General features: G+C 45.3%; 1 protein-coding gene across 4 annotated transcripts in view; it reads right to left on the reverse strand.

The window, feature by feature from the left end:
* Positions 1 to 19825, reverse strand: part of EMID1 (EMI domain containing 1) — a 211909-nt gene that overhangs the window by 156531 nt on the left and 35553 nt on the right. For all 4 annotated transcript variants that reach the window (XM_033957153.1, XM_033957152.1, XM_033957155.1 and 1 more), the window contains exons 2-3: positions 14648 to 14761; positions 10829 to 10932 (exon numbers count right to left, since the gene is read on the reverse strand). In XM_033957153.1, coding sequence (XP_033813044.1) covers positions 10829 to 10932; positions 14648 to 14761 — 218 coding nt within the window. The remainder of the gene's footprint in view (positions 1 to 10828; positions 10933 to 14647; positions 14762 to 19825) is intronic.

Consider the following 19825-nt stretch of genomic DNA (forward strand, 5'->3'; position numbering starts at 1 on the left):
TGGTTAAGCTGGCCCGACTCTGCTCTCACTTCTCCAAGACCTGACCTGCATCTCTTTCACAGCCCCCTCTTCCCCCCCCCCTCTCCTTCTCTCCTTCCTCCTTTCTTCTTTCTGCCTAAACACATTTCTTTGTTTTGCTCCTTGGCACTCTGGAGGCAGTGAGCAAAGCCAGGGTCACTTTTGGTCAGGTCTTTATTTACAGACCAAATAAAAGTGAAGGGGAGAAGGGAGGGCAGATGGGCCAGAGGCAGGAGCAAGGGAAAAGAGGGGCTGGATTAAGAAACGGAGGGACTGTTCTCTCATCTACCCCAGTTTCACCCTCTTCCTTTCCTTCCCTACAGGCTTCTTGGACCACAATACCCCTGTTGCTCTGGAGGCCAATGTAGAAAGCCTATCCGTGTGTTCATGGCGGGGTACAGCATGCAGGTTAGCTTGCATAGCATATATAGGAGAGAATAACACGGGGACAAATTTTCCCCCGTCCCCACAAGAACTCAATTTTCCCGTCCCGGAAAGTTCTTTTCCTGCTCCTGTTCCATTCCTGCAAGCTCCGTCCTCACCTGCACAAGCCTCAAACACTTTAAAATCCTAAGTGGCAACGTTCTAGAGCTCAGATTGTGATGTCATAATGCCTCATTCCACCAATGCCTAAACTCCGTCCTCATCTGCACAAGCCTCAAACACTTTAAAATCCTAAGTAGCAATATTCTAGAGCTCGGTTTATGATGTCATAATGCTTCATTCCACCAATGCCTAAGCTCCGTCCTCATCTGCACAAGCCTCAAACACTTTGAAATCCTAAGTAGCAACATTCTAGAGCTTAGACTGTGATGTCATAATGCCTCATTCCAACAATGCCGAAGCTCCATCCTCATCCGCACAAGCCTCAAACACTTTCAAATCCTAAGTGTTCGAGGCTTGTGCAATTAAGGAATTGGGCAAGGACAGGGACAGTGACAAAACTCGCGGGGTCAGGATGGGGAAATTGAGTTCCTGCGGGGATGGGGACAAATTTGTCCCCGGGTCATGAGTTCATTTTAGTATTCTGGGCACTGCTGAGAATATTTCCAAGCAACGCAGAGAACTTTTGATGCATTTGCAAGGCATGAATCTTTGTACCATGGTTTGCAGAGAGGATCCCATGCTAGCTTTTGAGATTGTCTTCTTTTTTGACCAGAAGAAAGAGTCTGCGAGTTTCCAAGTCAAACAGAAGGCAACAGACACGTGCGTATGTCCAATCAAAACCAAAAGGAGAAAGCGCACATCGGTCCGTATTTGCAAGGCTCATATTTCGGGTGCTGATGTTGTCTTGTCACCTCCAATTTCCTTTAGACATTCGCACCACGTGCACATGTGTCTGGCATGTTTCATTTGGCTTTCAGTAAACGAGGGCACCGCATTACACTTGGGGGTAGAACCATGTGCTCCGACATCTGCACCGGCATCGGCCCCCTAGAAATTAAGCCCTGGATTTGATTGTGAGGAGGCGACAGGCTGCCAGTTCCTCTGGCTCAGCTGAGATTGCACCACTTTCCCTAGCCCTGTTCTTCCTCAAAAGCAGGGCTTTCCCAATTATTTCCCCCCTCCCCCGTCAGTTAAGTGGTACAACATGGAGCTTTGAAAGAGAAATAAAGCAGCTGAACAGTTACCTCTAACCTCGGGATTTGGATAGTCCCTTCTGTTGTCATTATCCCTCCTTTTCTCTGCACCCCACATTAATAAAACAAAACACCTTATTGTGGTAAATAGCCGCAGCTCTTTATTATATCACATTAACCAATAAATTAACTTGCATAAATTAACATCATTAACATATTGAACCTCAATTAACAATCAACCTCATCAAGCTCCTCCTGAGCTACCCTGTGTAAACAGTACCTTTGCCCCCAACCCCGCCACCAACAGCAAGTGTCTGAGGGGTGGCATGACCTCATGCCCCTTTAACCCGGGTCACCTGACCCCAAGGCACGGCTCCCAGCCGGCTCACCGCTCATTGCCGGATGAGCCCCAGCACCCAGTAGCTCGGGAGACCCGCCACCCATGTCACTAAAACCTCACCAAAGGGAGGGAGGGTGGGACAAAATTCTGCCTTGGAGGACCTGCAACGAACTTAGTCCTCCAAGGCTCATTCTGACAAAACCCTATATAAAACGCCCCTTTTCCTACGCTATCCAATCCCAGCCTCTCCTTTTGGCGTGAACCCCTCCCCTTCTTCTTTACAATTCCTTCTATTTAACGGTTTTCTTCCACCCCCCCCCCCCCTTCCCTACTTTGCCTGCATGTAACACCAGGGCCTCCCAGCCCCGTGTTAATCTCCGCCCTTCAAGACAAGCTCTCGGGCTCCTTCATAAGAACCTAAGAATAGCCGTACTGGGTCAGACCAATGGTCCATCAAGCCCAGTAGCCTGTTCTCACGGTGGCCAGTCCAGGTCACTAGTACCTGGCCCAAACCCAAAGAGTAGCAACATTCCAGAATCCCAAAGAGTAACAAAAGAGTCCAGAATCCCAAAGAGTATCAAGATTCCAGGCAGAATCTAAAAGATTAGCAAGATTCCGGAACCCCAAAGAGTAACAAAAGATTCTAGAACCCCAAAGAGTAGCAATGTTCCAGAATCCCAAAGAGTAACAAAACATAGCAACTGACGACAGAAAAGGGCCACGGCCCATCTAGTCTGCCCATACCAATGTCCCACCCCCTAACTCCCTCCATGAAGAGATCCCACGTGCCAATCCCATTTTTTCTTAAAATCCGACACGCTGCTGGCCTCAATTACCTCCAGTGGAAGACTATTCCAGCGATCAACCACTCTTTCGGTGAAGAAATATTTTCTGGTGTCACCATGAAATTTCCCACCCCTGAGTTTCAACGGATACCCTCTTGTTGCCTTGGGACCTTTAAGAAAAAAGATATCTTCCTCCACCTCAATACGGCCCGTGACATATTTGAATGTCTCGATTATGTCCCCCCTCTCTCTGCGTTCCTCGAGTGAATATAGATGCAACTTATCCAGCCATTTCCCATACGGGAGATCCTTGAGTCTTGAGACCAACCGAGTGGCCATTCTCTGAACCAACTCAACTCTCCGCACAACTTTGTGGTAATGTGGCCTCCAGTATTGTACACAGTATTCCAGATGGGGTCTCACCATGGATCTGTACAAAGGCATTATGACCTCGGGTTTACAGCTGACGAAGCTCCTACGGATACAACCCATGATTTGTCTAGCTTTGGATGAAGCTTTCTCCACTTGATTGGCAGACTTCATGTCTTCACTAATGATCACCCCCAAGCCTCGTTCTGCTACAGTCCTTGCTAGGGTCTCACCATTCAGGGTGTAAGACGTGCATGGATTTTTGCTGCCAAGGTGCATGACCTTGCATTTTTTGACATTGAAACTTAGTTGCCAGGTCCTTGACCAATGCTCCAGTAGGAGCAGGTCATGTGTCATACTGTCGGATATTGAGCCTTTGTCAGGCACTGTGCTTTTGTCTGTTGTGCTCTCGTCCACTATGTTGCATAGTTTGGCGTCATCGGCAAATAACATGATTTTACCTCGAAGACCCTTAGCCAAGTCACTTACGAAGATGTTGAATAGGATCGGGCCCAAGACCGAGCCCTGCAGCACTCCACTGATCACCTCCGTTGTTTCTGAAGGGGTGCCGTTTACTACCACCCTTTGAAGTCTACCACTAAGCCAGTCCTTAACCCATGCAGTTAATGTGTCGCCTAATCCCATCGAACTCATCTTGTTCAATAACCTGCGGTGTGGGACGCTATCAAATGCTTTGCTGAAGTCCAAGTATACGATGTCTAAGGATTCCCCTGTATCCAGCTTTCTTGTTACCCAGTCAAAGAAGCTGATCAGATTGGATTGGCAGGACCTTCCCTTTGTAAATCCATGTTGATGAGGATCTCGTAGATACTCCTCGGACAGGATCGTGTCCAATTGATGTTTGATTAGAGTTTCCATTAGTTTGCTCACTATCGATGTGAGACTCACCAGTCTGTAGTTTGCAGCGTCCGTCTTGCATCCCTTTTTGTGGAGCGGGATGACGTTAGCCGTTTTCCAGTTCAACGGGACTCTTCCATTACTTAGGGAAAGATTGAAGAGGGCGGATAACGGTTCTGCCAGGACATCACTCAACTCCCTAAGAACCCCAAAGAGTATCAAAATTCCATGCAGAATCTCAAAGAATAGCAAGATTCCGGAACCTCAAAGAGTAACAACAGATTCTAGAACCCCAAAGAGTAGCAACGTTCCAGAATCCCAAAGAGTAACAAAAGATTCTACAACCCCCAAAGAGTAGCAACATTCCAGAATCCCAAAGAGTAACAAAAGATTCCAGAATCCCAAAGAGTATCAAGATTCCAGGCAGAATTTCAAAGAATAGCAAGAATCCGGAACCCCAAAGAGTAACAAAAGATTCTAGAACCCCAAAGAATAGCAATGTTCCAGAATCCCAAAGAGTAACAAAAGATTCTAGAACCCCAAAGAGTAGCAACATTCCAGAATCCCAAAGAGTAACAAAAGATTCCAGAATCCCAAAAAGTATCAAGATTCCAGGCAGAATCTCAAAGAATAGCAAGATTCCAGAACCCCAAAGAGTAGAAACATTCCATGCTACCGATCCAGGGCAAGCAGTGGCTTTCTCAATAACAGATTACGGACTTTTCCTCCAGGAAATTGTCCAAACCTATCTTAAAACCAGCTAGCTATCCGCTCTTACTTCACTGAAGCAGAAGTGGCCACTGTCTGTCTTCAGAGTTTGCACAAACTCTGAAAATTGCTTTATTACCTATTCCATTTTTTTTGTTTGTTTGTTTCCTGTCTCCTAGAGCTTGCAGCTGGCTCGTCTTAGCATGCAGCCACCCTTAGAATGGGAAGGGCTCCTACCACAGCTCAGCGGTTGCCCAACAGGATGGGGTGCCCTTCCTTCAGCTCACCATGGAACGCCTGAAAGCAGATGTCTGGGATCAAAGCCCAGGTCAGAGCATTGAAACCCCCACTGAACTGCACAAGTGCACATTTCTACAATAGCCTTTAATTATCTGGAGGACCAGAGAACAGCAAATAGCATGAGGAGAGATTCCCACCTCTGCCAACACTAATGTTTATTGCAGCAAATTGAAACCTATACTGTCAGGAAATGATTTTAGGACTATAGAGTGTTGCCAGAGGTTGTGGTAAGAGCAGTTAATGTAGCTGGTTTTAAGAAGAGTTTGGACAATTTTCTGGAGGAAAAGTCCATAGTCTGTTATTGAGAAAGCCACTGCTGCCCTGGATCGCTAACATAGAATGTTGCTACTATTTGGGGTTCCAGAATCTTGCTATTCTTTGAGATTCTGCCTGGAATCTTGATACTCTTTGGGGTTCTAGAATCTTTTGTTACTCTTTGGGATTCTGGAATGTTGCTACTCTTTGTGGTTCTAGAATCTTTTGTTACTCTTTGGGGTTCCAGAATCTTGCTATTCTTTGAGATTCTGCCTGGAATCTTGATACTCTTTGGGATTCTGGAATCTTTTGTTACTCTTTGGGATTCTGGAACGTTGCTACTCTTTGGGGTACTAGAATCTTTTGTTACTCTTTGGGGTTCTGGAATGTTTCTACTCCTTGGGTTTTGGCCAGGTGCTAGTGACCTGGATTGGTCATCATGAGGATGGGCTACTGGGCTAGATCAACCATTGGTCTGACCCAGTTCCCAGACGAAGCCCACAAAATGTAAGGTTTGCCCCCCCCCCCCCACCCCCAAATATAAGGTCTGGAGAGGTAATGTTGAAGCGGCCTTACAATCCGCCAGGTCCCGGGTTCGATACCCTCGTTGAAGAGTGCTTGCATAAGGAATACAGTATATATATTGTGGAGAAATAAGCTTAATATTACAGAAAAGCAAGATTCATAAAGATTACAATTAAACATTACAGTTAATGAGAGGGAAAAACTGTCCCTTACAGACTGGAGGCAAATGCAATTTCCAGTATGCCTCTGATACTGGTTTCTGATTACCTCAACTATCTGTGCACCTGGACTTATTGTATAACCCTAACCCTAACCACAGTTCATTTCCAAATCACTGATTCCTTACAAACCTAAACGTTCCCTGCGATCATCTGAACAAAATCTCCTCTCGGTACCGTCATTAAAGATTATTGGGACCAGAAGATCTGATATGTTTACAGTTATGGGCCCTCAATGGTGGAATACTCTGCCTCAGTATATTCGATCTGAACAAGATATTGTAAAATTTAAAATACTGTTAAAGACCCATTTATTTAAAGATGCCTATGATTTTTAACATTAGTTTTTTCAACTAATTTAAAATTTGTTTATTTCATATACTGTGCTTTGGTTTTATAAATCCCCTCCTTTTGTTTTTTCCTTTTTTAACTAATCCCAAATATTGTAACTTTTAACCCTATTCCTCAAACTCATGTCTGTATTGTTTTAAATTTGAAATTTGAATTTATTTTGTAAGTTTCTTCTATCTAAATTATAATATGTACATCGCCTAGAAACTGTAATAGGCGATTCATCAAAAAATAAATAAACTTGAAACTTGAAACTATATCTTAACACCTCTTAGCTGCAAGTTCCTTTATTAATTTAGGCTGTTTTCAATGACATTCCCTAAGATACGATTTCCCATAGGCCTTTTCTGACATTGGTTAGGCCAACTGAAAATGCTAAGGCTGACAAGGTTATTTTTATGTTCTTATGTATGGTGTTATCTAAGCTGGATTAGTCTAATGCCTTATAGAAGGGCATTATAGGTGATCCAAAATGCTGCAGCTAGAATACTGATGGGAATTTCCAAATATTCACGTATTACGCTGGTGTTGGAACTGCACTAGTTGCCAATGGAAAGTAAGGTAAATATCTTTATGAAAACTGCAAGCATATATGCCACCGTTGGTTAAAGACGATCACTTCGGATTTGTCAAAGGCCGACAAACTTTTGATACTATTCGCAGGGTAGCAGCTAGTAAAGGGGAGGATCCAGCTCGTATATTGGGTATTGCTGCTGAGAAAGCATTTGATAGGGTCAGTGGCGTGTGGTGAATCCCCAGCTCTACAGCCCTGCTTTATAATTTTGGGGTTTACTTTTTGCGCGATGCAGTTTGATTTGTTGAGTGGGTAGCCTGCTCAGCCAGTCAAACTGCATCAAACGAAACATAAACCCCAAAAAACCCAGCAGGGCTTTTGGGCTGGGGATTCTCCAAATCCCCTGAAGGCCCTGACAGCACTGATCTACATTTGATTGGCTGAACAGCATCTGCCGGTTGCCTGCTCAACCAATCAAATTCAGAGCAGTGCCCTCAGGGCCTTTAGGGGTTGGGGCAAATCCCCCGAAGGCTCTGATCGCATGCCACTGGACAGGGTTGTTGGCCCTATCTATTGCAAATTTTGGAGAAAGTAGGGAATCGGGTAGATATACTCCATCTACACAGATCCCGTATCATGCATCAAAATAAACGGATCTTACGCAGATAGCTTTTTCTTGGGTAGGGGGGACTAGGCAAGGTCGTGAACTCTCGCCAGTGTTATTTGCAATGGAATCTCTAGCACAATTAGTCTGCCCAAATTTTAGAGCGTGGGGTATTCACTGTGGGACTTTGGAAACAAATTTTTTTTACTATTTGCAGATGATATTTTGTTTATCTTGACCAGTGTATCGCAAACTGTGTGCCACGGCAAGATTCCCGGCGCGCCACGAAACGCCGGTGAGAAGGAGAAGCACCGGCTGACTCTTGCAGCGAGAGGCACCTCCTATAGGCAGTCAGCTGGCAATTCTCCTCCTCTTCATGCCTGTCCTCTTCCAGTAACACCCCCCCACTAGCAGCTCAGGACCCCGTCTGGAGGGCCTCCATGCACACGCATGCGGATTTCCGGATGCCCTCCAGCTGCAACCCCAAGTTTTGTGTGCCACGGCTCCTTAGAGTTTGCGAGACACTGATCTTGACAGATCCTCTTCACTGCCGGAGGTGGTTCGTCTTACGGAGGCTTATAGCCAGATATCGGGATTTAAAATAAATATTACATTACATTACATTAGTGATTTCTATTCCGCCTTTACCTTGCGGTTCAAGGCGGATTACATAAGAATTATTATGAAAATAAGAGGTACACATTGTTAAGATACTAAGAAGTACTTAAGGAATAGTTTGAACATTTTCTAATTTGCTAAGGAGTAGTTGGTAATTGCAGGAGGTGTTCGGAACATGTTTGGTTGTGTTACATTGGTTTTATGTATTTTTTTGAAGAGTAGGGTTTTTGTTTCTTTTTTGAAGGTTTTGTAGTCTGTGGTCGAAGTCAGCAGATTGGTGAGTTGTCGGTCCAGTTTCGCTGCTCTGGTGGCTAGTAGGTTATCTTATATTTTTCTTTGTTTGACATGGCAAATTCAGAACTTTTGGATCTTACATAACGGGATCAAGATAAAAAGTTCATTTGCAAATCCTTTCCCTAAGGATATCTGCTGGAATTGTTGGGAATCTGCTTTGACTCTTACACATCCCTTCATCTCAACATTATTCTTAGCTAAGGGGTGGGAGGGGAAGGTATAGGGGGAAGGGCAGGGAGGGAGGGTAGGTTTCCTAGAAAGGGGATAGGTTGGGAGGGGGAGGTATATGGGAAGGGCAGGGATGGAGGGTAGGCTTCCTAGAAAGGGGATAGGTTGGGAGGGGGAGGTATAGGGGAAGGGCAGGGAGGGAGGGTAGGCTTCCTAGAAAGGGGATAGGTTGGGAGGGGGAGGTATAGGGGAAGGGCAGGGATGGAGGGTAGGCTTCCTAGAAAGGGGATAGGTTGGGAGGGGGAGGTATAGGGGAAGGGCATGGAGGGAGGGTAGGCTTCCTAGAAAGGGGATAGGTTGGGAGGGGGAGGTATAGGGGAAGGGCAGGGACGGAGGGTAGGCTTCCTAGAAAGGGGATAGGTTGGGAGGGGGAGGTATAGGGGAAGGGCAGGGAGGGAGGGTAGGCTTCCTAGAAAGGGGATAGGTTGGGAGGGGGAGGTATAGGGGAAGGGCAGGGACGGAGGGTAGGCTTCCTAGAAAGGGGATAGGTTGGGAGGGGGAGGTATAGGGGAAGGGCAGGGATGGAGGGTAGGCTTCCTAGAAAGGGGATAGGTTGGAAGGGGAGGTATAGGGGAAAGGCAGGGAGTGAGGGTAGGCTTCCTAGAAAGGGGATAGGTTGGGAGGGGGAGGTATAGGGGAAAGACAGGGAGGGAGGGTAGGCTTCCTAGAAAGGGGATAGGTTGGGAGGGGGAGGCATAGGGGAAGGGCAGGGAGGAAGGGTAGGCTTCCTAGAAAAGGGATAGGTTGGTAATTTGGGGATTTATATTTTGTAATATCGATTTATTATGCTTACAGCTGTCATGTAACCATAAGAAGAGTTACAATAAATCATATCTTGTTATTTTCTTTCTATGGTGTGTATGTATCACTAGCTTGTTGGATTTGCATCTTTCAATATAGTTCAATAAAAAAAGAAAAGAAAGTAAGGTCAAATCCAAAGCTTAGTCATTGATTCATCCAATTGCTCCTACACTGGTAGGAGATGTTTTTTAACTCTTCAAGCTCTCATAACCCTCTGATTAGGAGTGAACAGTCTATTCTTCTAGTCCAATGGGACTCAACCTGGTGGTCATAGTGCACCTGGCCAGTGATGTATTCAGGATATCCAAATGAATATGCAAATTTTTCTTATGCATATTCATTGTGGAATATCCTGAAAACCTGACTGGCCCCTCTGTGTAGGGAATTTGTATGAACCCGTTGGCTTGGCGTAGTCTGAGGACTGGCTTGGGAACCCCGACACTAGCCTTTACACACCGGGGGTGGCTGACTCCACAACTTTGAACTCCCTGAGCTCCCGGCACCACATATCAGGTTCCCCTAAGAAGCACATTGAAGTTCATCGTTTGAACAATTTTTTTTTTTCTTTCTCTCTTGCCTCCCCTCCCCCCCCTTTTTATGAAGCCGCATTAGGTCGTGGTGGTATTAGCGCCGACGCGGCTTCATAAAAGGAAGAGGAGAGGGTTTGAATAGTAAGGTTAGGTCTTTCCTATTGATTATGGTGCTCTTTTCTTAACTTGAGCCGATTGTTTTTAATGTCTTGTAAGCCGCAGTGACCTACCGTAAATTGCGGGACACATCGTATTCTATATAAAATTTGTTTGCTTACGTTCAAATCAATAATGTCCCAAACCCCAGCTTTTATTTTTAGAGTTCTAATTCCCTATATAACTACAAGAACACTTAGATCTCAGGACCAACATCTATTGGCTATTCCATCATTGAAAGTTATAAACACCAGACGGCTTACTATTTTTTCAGTGACCGCCCCACAATCTTGGAATAATCTTCCTATTTATATAAGAGAAGAAAAGAACTTAGTTAATTTTAAGACTAAGCTTAAAAGTTTCTTATTCAATGATGCTTTCAGTTAATATTCAATGATGTTTTTAGTTAATAATCTTTCTTAATCTTTTATTTTCTTATTTATGCTTTTATTCCCTCCCTATTGTTGTAATCCTGAAATATAAAATTTAATACAGAATGTAACCTTTTAAATATCGCTTTCCTAATGTTTCATGATTGTAAGTTTTTGTAATTATGTAATTTTATTTGTCTATGTAATAACTACCCCAAGTTTTTATTTATTCATTATTGATTGTATATCGCCTAGAATGTAGAATAGGCGATTAATCAAATTACATAATAAACTTGATAAACTTGATAAATTTTAGTAAGCATAAACAGCAATCATTTATCTTATCCCTCCAATTGTATTAAGCGCACTTTGGCAGCTGTGCGACACGAAAGCAGCCGTCCCTACCTTCTTCACAGTAGATCCCCGAGAACCCGGGACAGCACTTCCACTCCAACGCTGTTACGGTTTTATACGCCACCTTGTAGGTCGGTCTCACGATGGTTCGGTAACTGCAAGAGCAAAGTCCACATGATTACATTTGCCAGCGTAGTCTGGGGCCAGATTTTCAGGACAAGCTGAGTCCTCTGGGATCAGCTTGTCCAGATCCAGGCCTGGGAACACAGGTTGACTGTTACATGTTTGGCTTCTGCTCTGTAAGTCCTGACCCCTCTTGGCTGATGCATGGTACAAGTGTATCTACGAGGGGGGGGGGGGGGCTGAAATCTGGTTACCAGAGACTGAAAGTCTTCTCACTACCAGGGGGGTGCTGAAAAGTTCTCAGCCCAAGCAACAAGAGAATGACCTGGATCTGGTCCAATCGATGATCTGAAACGATGTCAAAAAACTTTAGAATTTTGTTTATGCACATTGGCATTTAAGGAAATAACCCTCTTTTTAGCTCCAGTGGCAAAATAAGGCTCAGAATTTAGGAAGTTGGGTTGGTTGGGCTGAGAACTTTTCTGCACCCCCCTGGTATGTAATAAAAGTGAACCAAGTCTAGGACAATCAAGCCATTGTGACATCACTGATGAGGTCGGCTCTTATTGGTGGAATGAGGCATTATGACATCACAATACCAGCTCTGGTTACCAGAGACTGAAAGTCATCACACTAGCAAGGGGCAAAAAATTTAGAATTTTGTTTCTGCAAATTGGCACTTAATGAAATAAGATAACCCTCTTTTCAGCTTCAGTGGCAAAATAAGGCTCAGAATTTAGGAAGTTGGTGGTTGGACTGAGAACTTTTCTGCACTCCCTGGTATATAATAAAAGTGAGCCAAGTGCAGGACAATCGAGCCATTGTGACATCACTGATGAGGTTGGCTCTTATTGGTAGAATGAGGCATTATGACATCACAATCTCAGCTCTGCTTCCCAAAGACTGAAAGTCTTCACACCACCAGGAGGTGCTAAAAAGTTCTCAGCCCATCCAAGAAGAGAATGACGTGGCTGTGGTTCAATCAATGATCTGAAATAATGTCAAAACACAAAATTTTGTTTCTGCAGATTGGCACTTAACGAAATATGATAACACGCTTTTCAGCTCCAGCGACAAAATAACGCTCAGAGTGTAGGAAGTTGGTTGGTTGGGCTGAGAACCCCCTCATATATGGCCATCGTATGTTGTCTCATGGCTGCACTGCTCATAGGTTTTTACTCTCCGCCTCCTTTACAAAGCCGTGCTAGCGTTTTTAGCACCGGCCATGGCGGTAACAGCTTGGACGCTCATAGGAATTCTATGAGCATCCGAGATGTTACCGCAGCGGCCAGCGCTAAAAATACTCGCACGGCTTTGTGAAGGAGGGGGTCTATGAGGAAAGGTTTTCAAAGTCCAAGTGCCAGGGGCCGCAAAGGGTCTTAATATGACTTTGGGGTGGGCAGCATGGAGAAAACCAGGGCTAAAAGATTTTGAAATCGTGCTTTGCTGGGGTGTGTGGGAGAGTGTGGTGCAGTGGTTACAGCCTCAGCACCCTGGGGTTGTGGGTTCAAACCCATGCTGCTCCTTGTGACCCTGGGCAAGTCACTTAATCCCCCCATAGCCCCAGGTACATTAAATTGTGAGCCAACCAGAACAGACAGAAAAATGCTTGAGCACCTGAATAAATACATGTAAACCATTCTGAGCTCCCCCGAGAGAACAGTATAGAACACTGAATAAATAGTGTAAAAAGTTTCAGCCTCTGATAAGCAGAGCTGGTATTGTGACATCATAATGCCTCATTCCACCAATAAGAGCCAACCTCATCAGTGATGTCACAATGGCTTGATTGTCCTATTTTGATTTCTAGAGTGGTGCAGTGGTTAAAGCTACAGCCTCAGCAGCCTGAGGTTGTGGATTCAAACCCATGCTGCTCCTTGTGACCTTGGGCAAGTCACTTAATCCCCCCATTGACCCAGGTATATTAGATAGATTGTGAGCCCATCGGGACAGACAGGGAAAAATGCTTGAGTACCTGAATAAACTCATGTAAACCATTCTGAGCTCTCCTGGGAGAACAGTATCGAAAAATGAATAAATAGTGCTACAAGAAAAATGCGAAGCCACTCAGAATTCAGACAAGATGGAGGATAAACATCCCTTCCATCCCTGCAGAGAATTCTCTCCGGATATAGATAAAGTATGTTTGTAGAGAAGAGAAAAATAGAACATCGCAAATATGAAAGAAGTGGTGACACAAGTGAGAGGTTCTTAAAGCATCTTCCATTGTATGGAAACAGTCCAAAAACATGACCTCAGGGACCCTGGTAGACAAGGAGGGTTGGAGAATAATGAAAACCAAATGGAAGGCTCTCTTGGGACTTAGGGCTCCTTTTACCAAGCTGTGATAGTGGTTTTAGCGCACGCTAGACCTTAATGTCAGCATTGAGCTGGCGTTAGTTCGGGCCGCGCACTAAAATCCTGCCCTTAGGCTCTACCAATGTTGTGCAGGATTACTTTTCTCTTCAAATGTTTATGGTTTTATTTGGGCATCATATATTGTAACATTTTCCTGTTTGCTAATAAAATTTAAAGATTTTTTTTTTTTTTAAAGATGAATAAATAGGTGCACAGAGACAGGGAGGGCCATTTTCGAAAAGAACGTCTAAGTTCGACTTGGATGCATCCCGCTACATGTCCAAAGTCAGAAGCATGGAAATGTCTATTTTTGAACAGGACGTCCAAATAATTTTTTTTTCTCCAAAAATCATCTACTTGGACTTCTTGGCCGCCAAAACATCTAACTTTAGTCACCATTTCCAACCACAAAACCATCCATGTTAGAAACGTCCAAATCAGCACCATTTGGACATTGGAGGGGGCCACAGAGCAGTGGGGCACCTTAGAGGGCATTGCTGTGAACTTCACTCCATATACTCCTTATAATTTATGATAAGCTCTCCAAAACTCCCCCAAAACCTACTAAACCCACCTGTCTACCACTCCAATAGCCCCCCCCCCCTAGCTGCAGGTGGCACCTGTATGGCAGTAGAGTAGGGTTTTGATAGAGTTTGCTGGGCTCATACTTAGAGTGCCTTCTGGGTCTGGCTCCTCATCGCTACGTTTCACTAGCCCACCCACCTGGCTACTTAAGACACCTGTGTGATGTTGTACTAGGATTTCTAGAGACAGTTATGTACTCAAATTTTGGGGGGTTGGGAGGGGGGTCATTACTTAATCCCTCCAGTGGTTATCTAGTGAGTTTGGGTACCTTTTGGTACTTAGACGCTTCCAAAAGAGGTCTAGCCCAAACTGTCTAAGTTCCGGCCAGGACATTTTTCCAAATCCCTGCAAAACATCCAAGCCTAGCCCACCCATAAGACGCCTATAATACGCCTTTCAACATGCCCCCCTTGAACTCTGGATAGACAGCGGGTGAGATGTCTCGCAAGACAGCTAGGAAAACGATTTCGATTATTGGCAGTTGGACATCCCGGTGATAGGATGTTCAAGTGCTGACTTAGGCGGGGTTTTCTTGGACGTTTTAGGCCTTTTTTTTTTATTATTATGGGGAGTGTGTGGCACAGTAGCTAGAGCTGCCCTCACTGCCCCTTGTGACACTGGGCAAGTCACTTAATCCCCCCATGGCCCCAGGTACACTAGATAGAGTTTGAGCCTGCCGGGACAGAAATTTGATAACGTAAATATGAGAAAGTACCTGAATGTAAAACCACTTACGCTATTAGTGGTATATAAAAAAATAATTTGAGATGGTAGATTGAGGATGTACAAAGAGACAACGCTCACCTGCCCCCAGAGCAGCTCATCGGCCAGCGGCAGTTCTGATACACCCTCTGAAGATAGGTGCCATTTTGAACGTGGCAGGATGTGGTTCTTGTCACCGTGTATGAACACCAGTTCCTGAAAGAGGACAGAGAGAACCATTTCTTTGTATTTTAGGCTTCCGCTTAATCATTGCCTCACCTAAAGCAATTTACAACATCAAATCAACACATACAATAAAACGGTTAGACACAACAAAGGGGAATATTTTATAGTATGTACAGACCAAAAATTCACGTTTCTCTATAGCTGGACCATGGATGTGGAACGCGTTGTCTGGTGCCTTAGGCTTCTGTAGAAATCTATTGCCATTTAGAAAGTTGCTTACGACCCATCCATTTGTTCAAGCTTTTCTAAGCTAATAATTAAAATATTGGGTGTCACCTTGGATCATACCTTCTCTTCTACGAAACCGCGCTAGCGCTTTTTAGTGCAGAGAGCCGCGCGGAATGGCCCGCGCTGCTCCTGATGCTCTTTGAGTTCCTAGGAGCGTCGGGAGCAGCGCGGGCCATTCAGCGTGGCTCACCGCGCTAGAAACTGCTAGCGCAGTTCCGTAGAAGGGGGATAATCTAACCATGAAACATCAAGTTGGCAAGTGCTTTTTTTTTTTTTTTTTGCTGTGGAAACTGCGTTCGCTTAGATCAGTGGTTCCCAAACCTGTCCTGGGGGACCCTCAGCCAGTCAGGTTTTCAAGATATCCCTAATGAATATGCATGAGAGAGATTTGCATACCTGTCACTTCCATTATATGCAAATCTCTCTCATGCATATTCATTAGGGATATCTTGAAAACCTGACTGGCTGGGGGTCCCCCAGGACAGGTTTTTGTATTGTATTGTATTCTGCTTCTCAAGTTAATACTTTTTCTTCTGAATATCATCTTTTTAGCAGGTTATCAAATTTGTGCTGCTTTATTGAAGTAATGTAGATGGGTGAGTGAGATGTAATTTATAAGTTGAAATGGTATAATCTTATGATTTTTAAGATGTTTAAATTCTGAAATGATACTGTGAGCCGCCTTGGATAAAGGCGGATTAAAAATGTCTTAAATCTAATCTAATCTAACCCTTCCCCACGCATGCGCTGTTGAAACGGCATGATCCCTGCCGCCGTGCCAAATTTGATTTGAGGCGCATGGGGCGGCTTGCGGCGCGTGGAGCAGAAGAAGGAGAGTGTGACTGTTTCATTCGGCGGTTTCCGCATGAGTAGGAGCCTGCAGTGGTTTAAAGATTGCCTTTCTTCCACGACACTGCGACCCCGAAACCACTGCAGACCACCACGAAAACCGGGTAAAAGGTAAAATGAAGGGAGAAGGGCTACTGCTGGACAGGGGGAGCAGGCAAGGAGTGCTGCTGCACAGGGGGAGCAAGGAAGAGGTGCTGCTGGACAGGGGGAGGTAAAATTAAGGGAGAAGGGCTGCTGCTGGACATGGGGAGCAGGTAAGGAGTGCTGCTGGACAGGGGGAGCAGGGAAGAGGTGCTGCTGGATAGGGGGAGGTAAAATGAAGGGAGAAGGGCTGCTGCTGGACAGGGGGAGCAGGCAAGGGGTGGTGGTAGACAGCCAAGGAAAGAGAGAGACAGAAAGAAAGACAGACAGACAGTGGCCAAGGAGAGAAAGAGACAGAAAGAAAGACAGACAGACAAAGCAGCCAAGGAGAGAGAGAGAAAGAAAGAAAGACACACACATCTATTCTAGCACCCGTTAATGTAACAGATTACATCACACAAAAGCATAAAACAATAAACAGCAAAACATACTGCAAAACACAAAGCTCAGAAGTGTGGCCACCAATTTATGCTTCCCTCAAAAAAGAAAAAAAAACAACAAACCCTCATCCCCCTGTTAAGAGCCTGAGCAGATTTTGGAGTTAAGTCTGTGCATTCATAGCCAGACAGGACCAGCAACAGTGAAGAAAGTTTTTGGTTGACTCAGCACAAAACTCCCGGAATCCTGTTACTTCACAGCATCGGCCATCCGGGAAAACAGTCTCTCGGTCTGATGAACAAAAGTCCTGAGAGGAGCCTGGAATTGGTGCTGCCGCGCCCCAAACACAGACTGCAACAGGTAGCCAGGTCTGGTCCTAGCTTGAGCTCAGAACAGGACTCACTTGCAGGACCACATTTTGGATTTGTAGGTACTTGAAGGGCCTCGGAAAAAAAGAGTTGATGTCTTATGAAAGAATATTGGCTAAGTCTTAATCATAATATTGTCATTTATAGCTAAAGAGACACGAGATCAAGAAACTGTTTTGTTTTACTTTTGTGATTATGATAAACAGACTGAGGGCCTCAAAATAGTACCTGGCGGGCCGCATGTGGCCCCCGGGCCACGAGTTTGAGACCACTGGGTTAGCAGATTTGGAAAGTCAAAAAAAAAAATGGACACCTGACCTGGTCCCGCCCATACCCCACCCATTAACCACCCCCGGCCCACCCACAGTGCCTTACCCCACCCCTGTCTCCCACTAGTTTCATCTCTAAACTGCCCCACACCCCCAGCGCAGCCTCTCTCTCCATAGGGTTGCCAGATTTTACATTTGTAAAATCCAGACCACTAGACCGGCTCCCCAGGCCCGCCCATCCCTGCCCCATTACACCCCAGTCCTACCCCTAATCCTACCCTAGCCTCACCCCCACTGCTAGCTCTGGTCGGGCAGGATGCCCTCCTCTTGCCCGACACAATTTCGCAGGAAGCTTTTCAAAACCCAAAGTGCTGGGTTTTGAAAAGCCATCAGGGGAAATCTGGATGTCTGCTAACCCTATCTCTCCAGCCTCCCACCTGGGACACCCCATGGTCAGGGGTGGTTCATCAAGTCTTCCCTGACCCCAAGTACTTTCTCCAGCACTGAAAAAGTATGGGGGAGAGCGCACGGGGGTAGGGTGCAGAATGATGAAAAGCCAGATGCCTCTGGCCCAGATACAAACTTCCCTCGCAATGCCACTGCTCCTACTATCTGCAATGTCCTTCCATCATGTGCCCAGTTGCTCAGGCATCTTACTGTTACTGCAACAGATTCATCCATCGTTGCTGGCATTAAGAACATTTCCAACATTTAATAGACGCTTATTGTCCTGTTTATCCACTACAAAGTTTGGGAGACTTAGAGGGGATATGATAGAGACTTATAAGATCATGAAGGGCATAGAGAGAGTAGAAAGGGACAGATTCTTCCAACTTTCGAATAATAAAAGAACAAGAGGGCATTCAGAAAAGTTGAATGGGGACAGATTCAGAATGAATGTTAGGAAGTTCTTCTTTACCCAACGTATGGTGGACACCTGGAATGCGCTTCCAGAGAGAGTAATAGGGCAGAGTACGGTACTGGGGTTTAAGAAAGGATTGGACAATTTCCTGCTGGAAAAGGGGATAGAGGGGTATAGATAGAAGATTACTGCACAGGTCCTGGACCTGTTGGGCCGCCGCGTGAGTGGACTGCTGGGCACGATGGACCTCAGGTCTGACCCAGCGGAGGCATTGCTTATGTTCTTAGGTTCTCTTCTACACCCATTGTCCGAAAGACAATCCAATTATCTTCCCAGATGATGTAAAAACACAGCTGCCACTGATCGGGTTAGCAGCGGGCAGGAGAGCAGAAAGCTTGCTCCTGCCTGCTGCTCCCCTGGACCACCAGCCCCTGGCCCCCCTGTTACTGCTCCTATGGCTACTCTTTGGGTTTTGGCCAGGTACTAGGGACCTGGATTGGCCATCGTGAGAATGGGCTACTGGGGGAGCCATATGTTCTTATGTTCTTTCTGCTACATTACAGTACATTTCTCCCTCCGTATTCGCTGTGATAGGGGATTAACAGACCGGTGAATACAGAAAAACTGTGAATAATTTTTTCATATGTTATTTGCTGTTTTCTATTAAAAACCATCGTGAATATGGTGAAACCGTGAATAACATGGTGGGAGACATGGCCAGTTCCTGAAGGAGAGGCAAAACACGGTGAAGAAAGTACCGGGAATCAACGGTTTTTCTCTGTAAATGCTTGGAATTGGTGATTTCTCTATGCAAGCTGATGTAATTGGGGGGGAGGAGCCAGCAAGCTAAAAAACGTGAATAATTGAAACCGCGAATACAGAGAGAGAAGTGTATAACCAGGAAAAAAAATTGTTCAAAGGCTCACTCCTGAGTCAATTGACAAGTACCCTGGGGGGGAGGAAACAAAGCAAAGAAAAAGCTAGCAGTGTTCTATATACTTACGGCGGTGAGGGGCAACGAGGGTGGGCAAAATAGCCAGAGGTTTTGCCAAAACAAACGGTTTAACAGCTCCTAGAAAATGTATCTGTTCCCTTGATACGCTGTAACGCACATACAGGAAATCACAAACTAAACATGGCCCCTCATCTGTAGGAAGCTAGATCTTAACACAGCCTCTCCTGAAATTAAGGAGCCAGTTGCTGTCAGAGTCTGGTGCCAGCTCGCTATCAAGGCAGAACGAACAATTCTGAGTTAAATGAAACCAATACGGCAGGATTCCAAATAATCAGATTCCATGCCAAAAGATGAAATGAAAACCTGCATGCATCTGGGGCTGGCACCAAAATGTAGCCGGACCTCTTCTGAGATAATGATGTCACTAGGGCAGGACTTCCCGGACTCTGGAGAGCTCACAACCAGCCGGGTGCCAGAGCCTGTGAATTCAACTCAAGCGCAATCATTGTGGATAGCCTGAAATCCTGACTGGCTGTGAGGTCTTTAGGACAGATATAGGGAGGAGAGAATGACACAGTGACAAAATTCATCACCGTTCCTGCGGATAACCACGGGAAACCATCCCCATGTCATTCATTAAGGAGAGTGGGAAGAATCAGGGTATGAATGGGCCCAGCCACTAAGTCTTGCATTGAAGAATGCTGGTGTAGAAGGACTCAGGTTGAGAGAGACACTAGAGAATGACAGTCTCTGGTATCCAGAGCAGATATTGTGATGTCATAATGCTTCATTCCACCAATACGAGCCAACCTCATCAGTGATGTCACAATGGCTTCATTATCTTATACTTGGCTCACATAAGAATCAGAGTATGAATGCCTCAGCCACTGACCCTCAAGCCTTGCATTGAAGTATGCTGGTGTAGAAGCACTGAGGTTGAGAGAGAAACTGGAAAGTGACAGTCTCTGGTATCCAGAACAGATA

This window comes from Geotrypetes seraphini, chromosome 8 (assembly GCF_902459505.1).
Source record: "Geotrypetes seraphini chromosome 8, aGeoSer1.1, whole genome shotgun sequence".
NCBI lineage: Eukaryota > Metazoa > Chordata > Amphibia > Gymnophiona > Dermophiidae > Geotrypetes > Geotrypetes seraphini.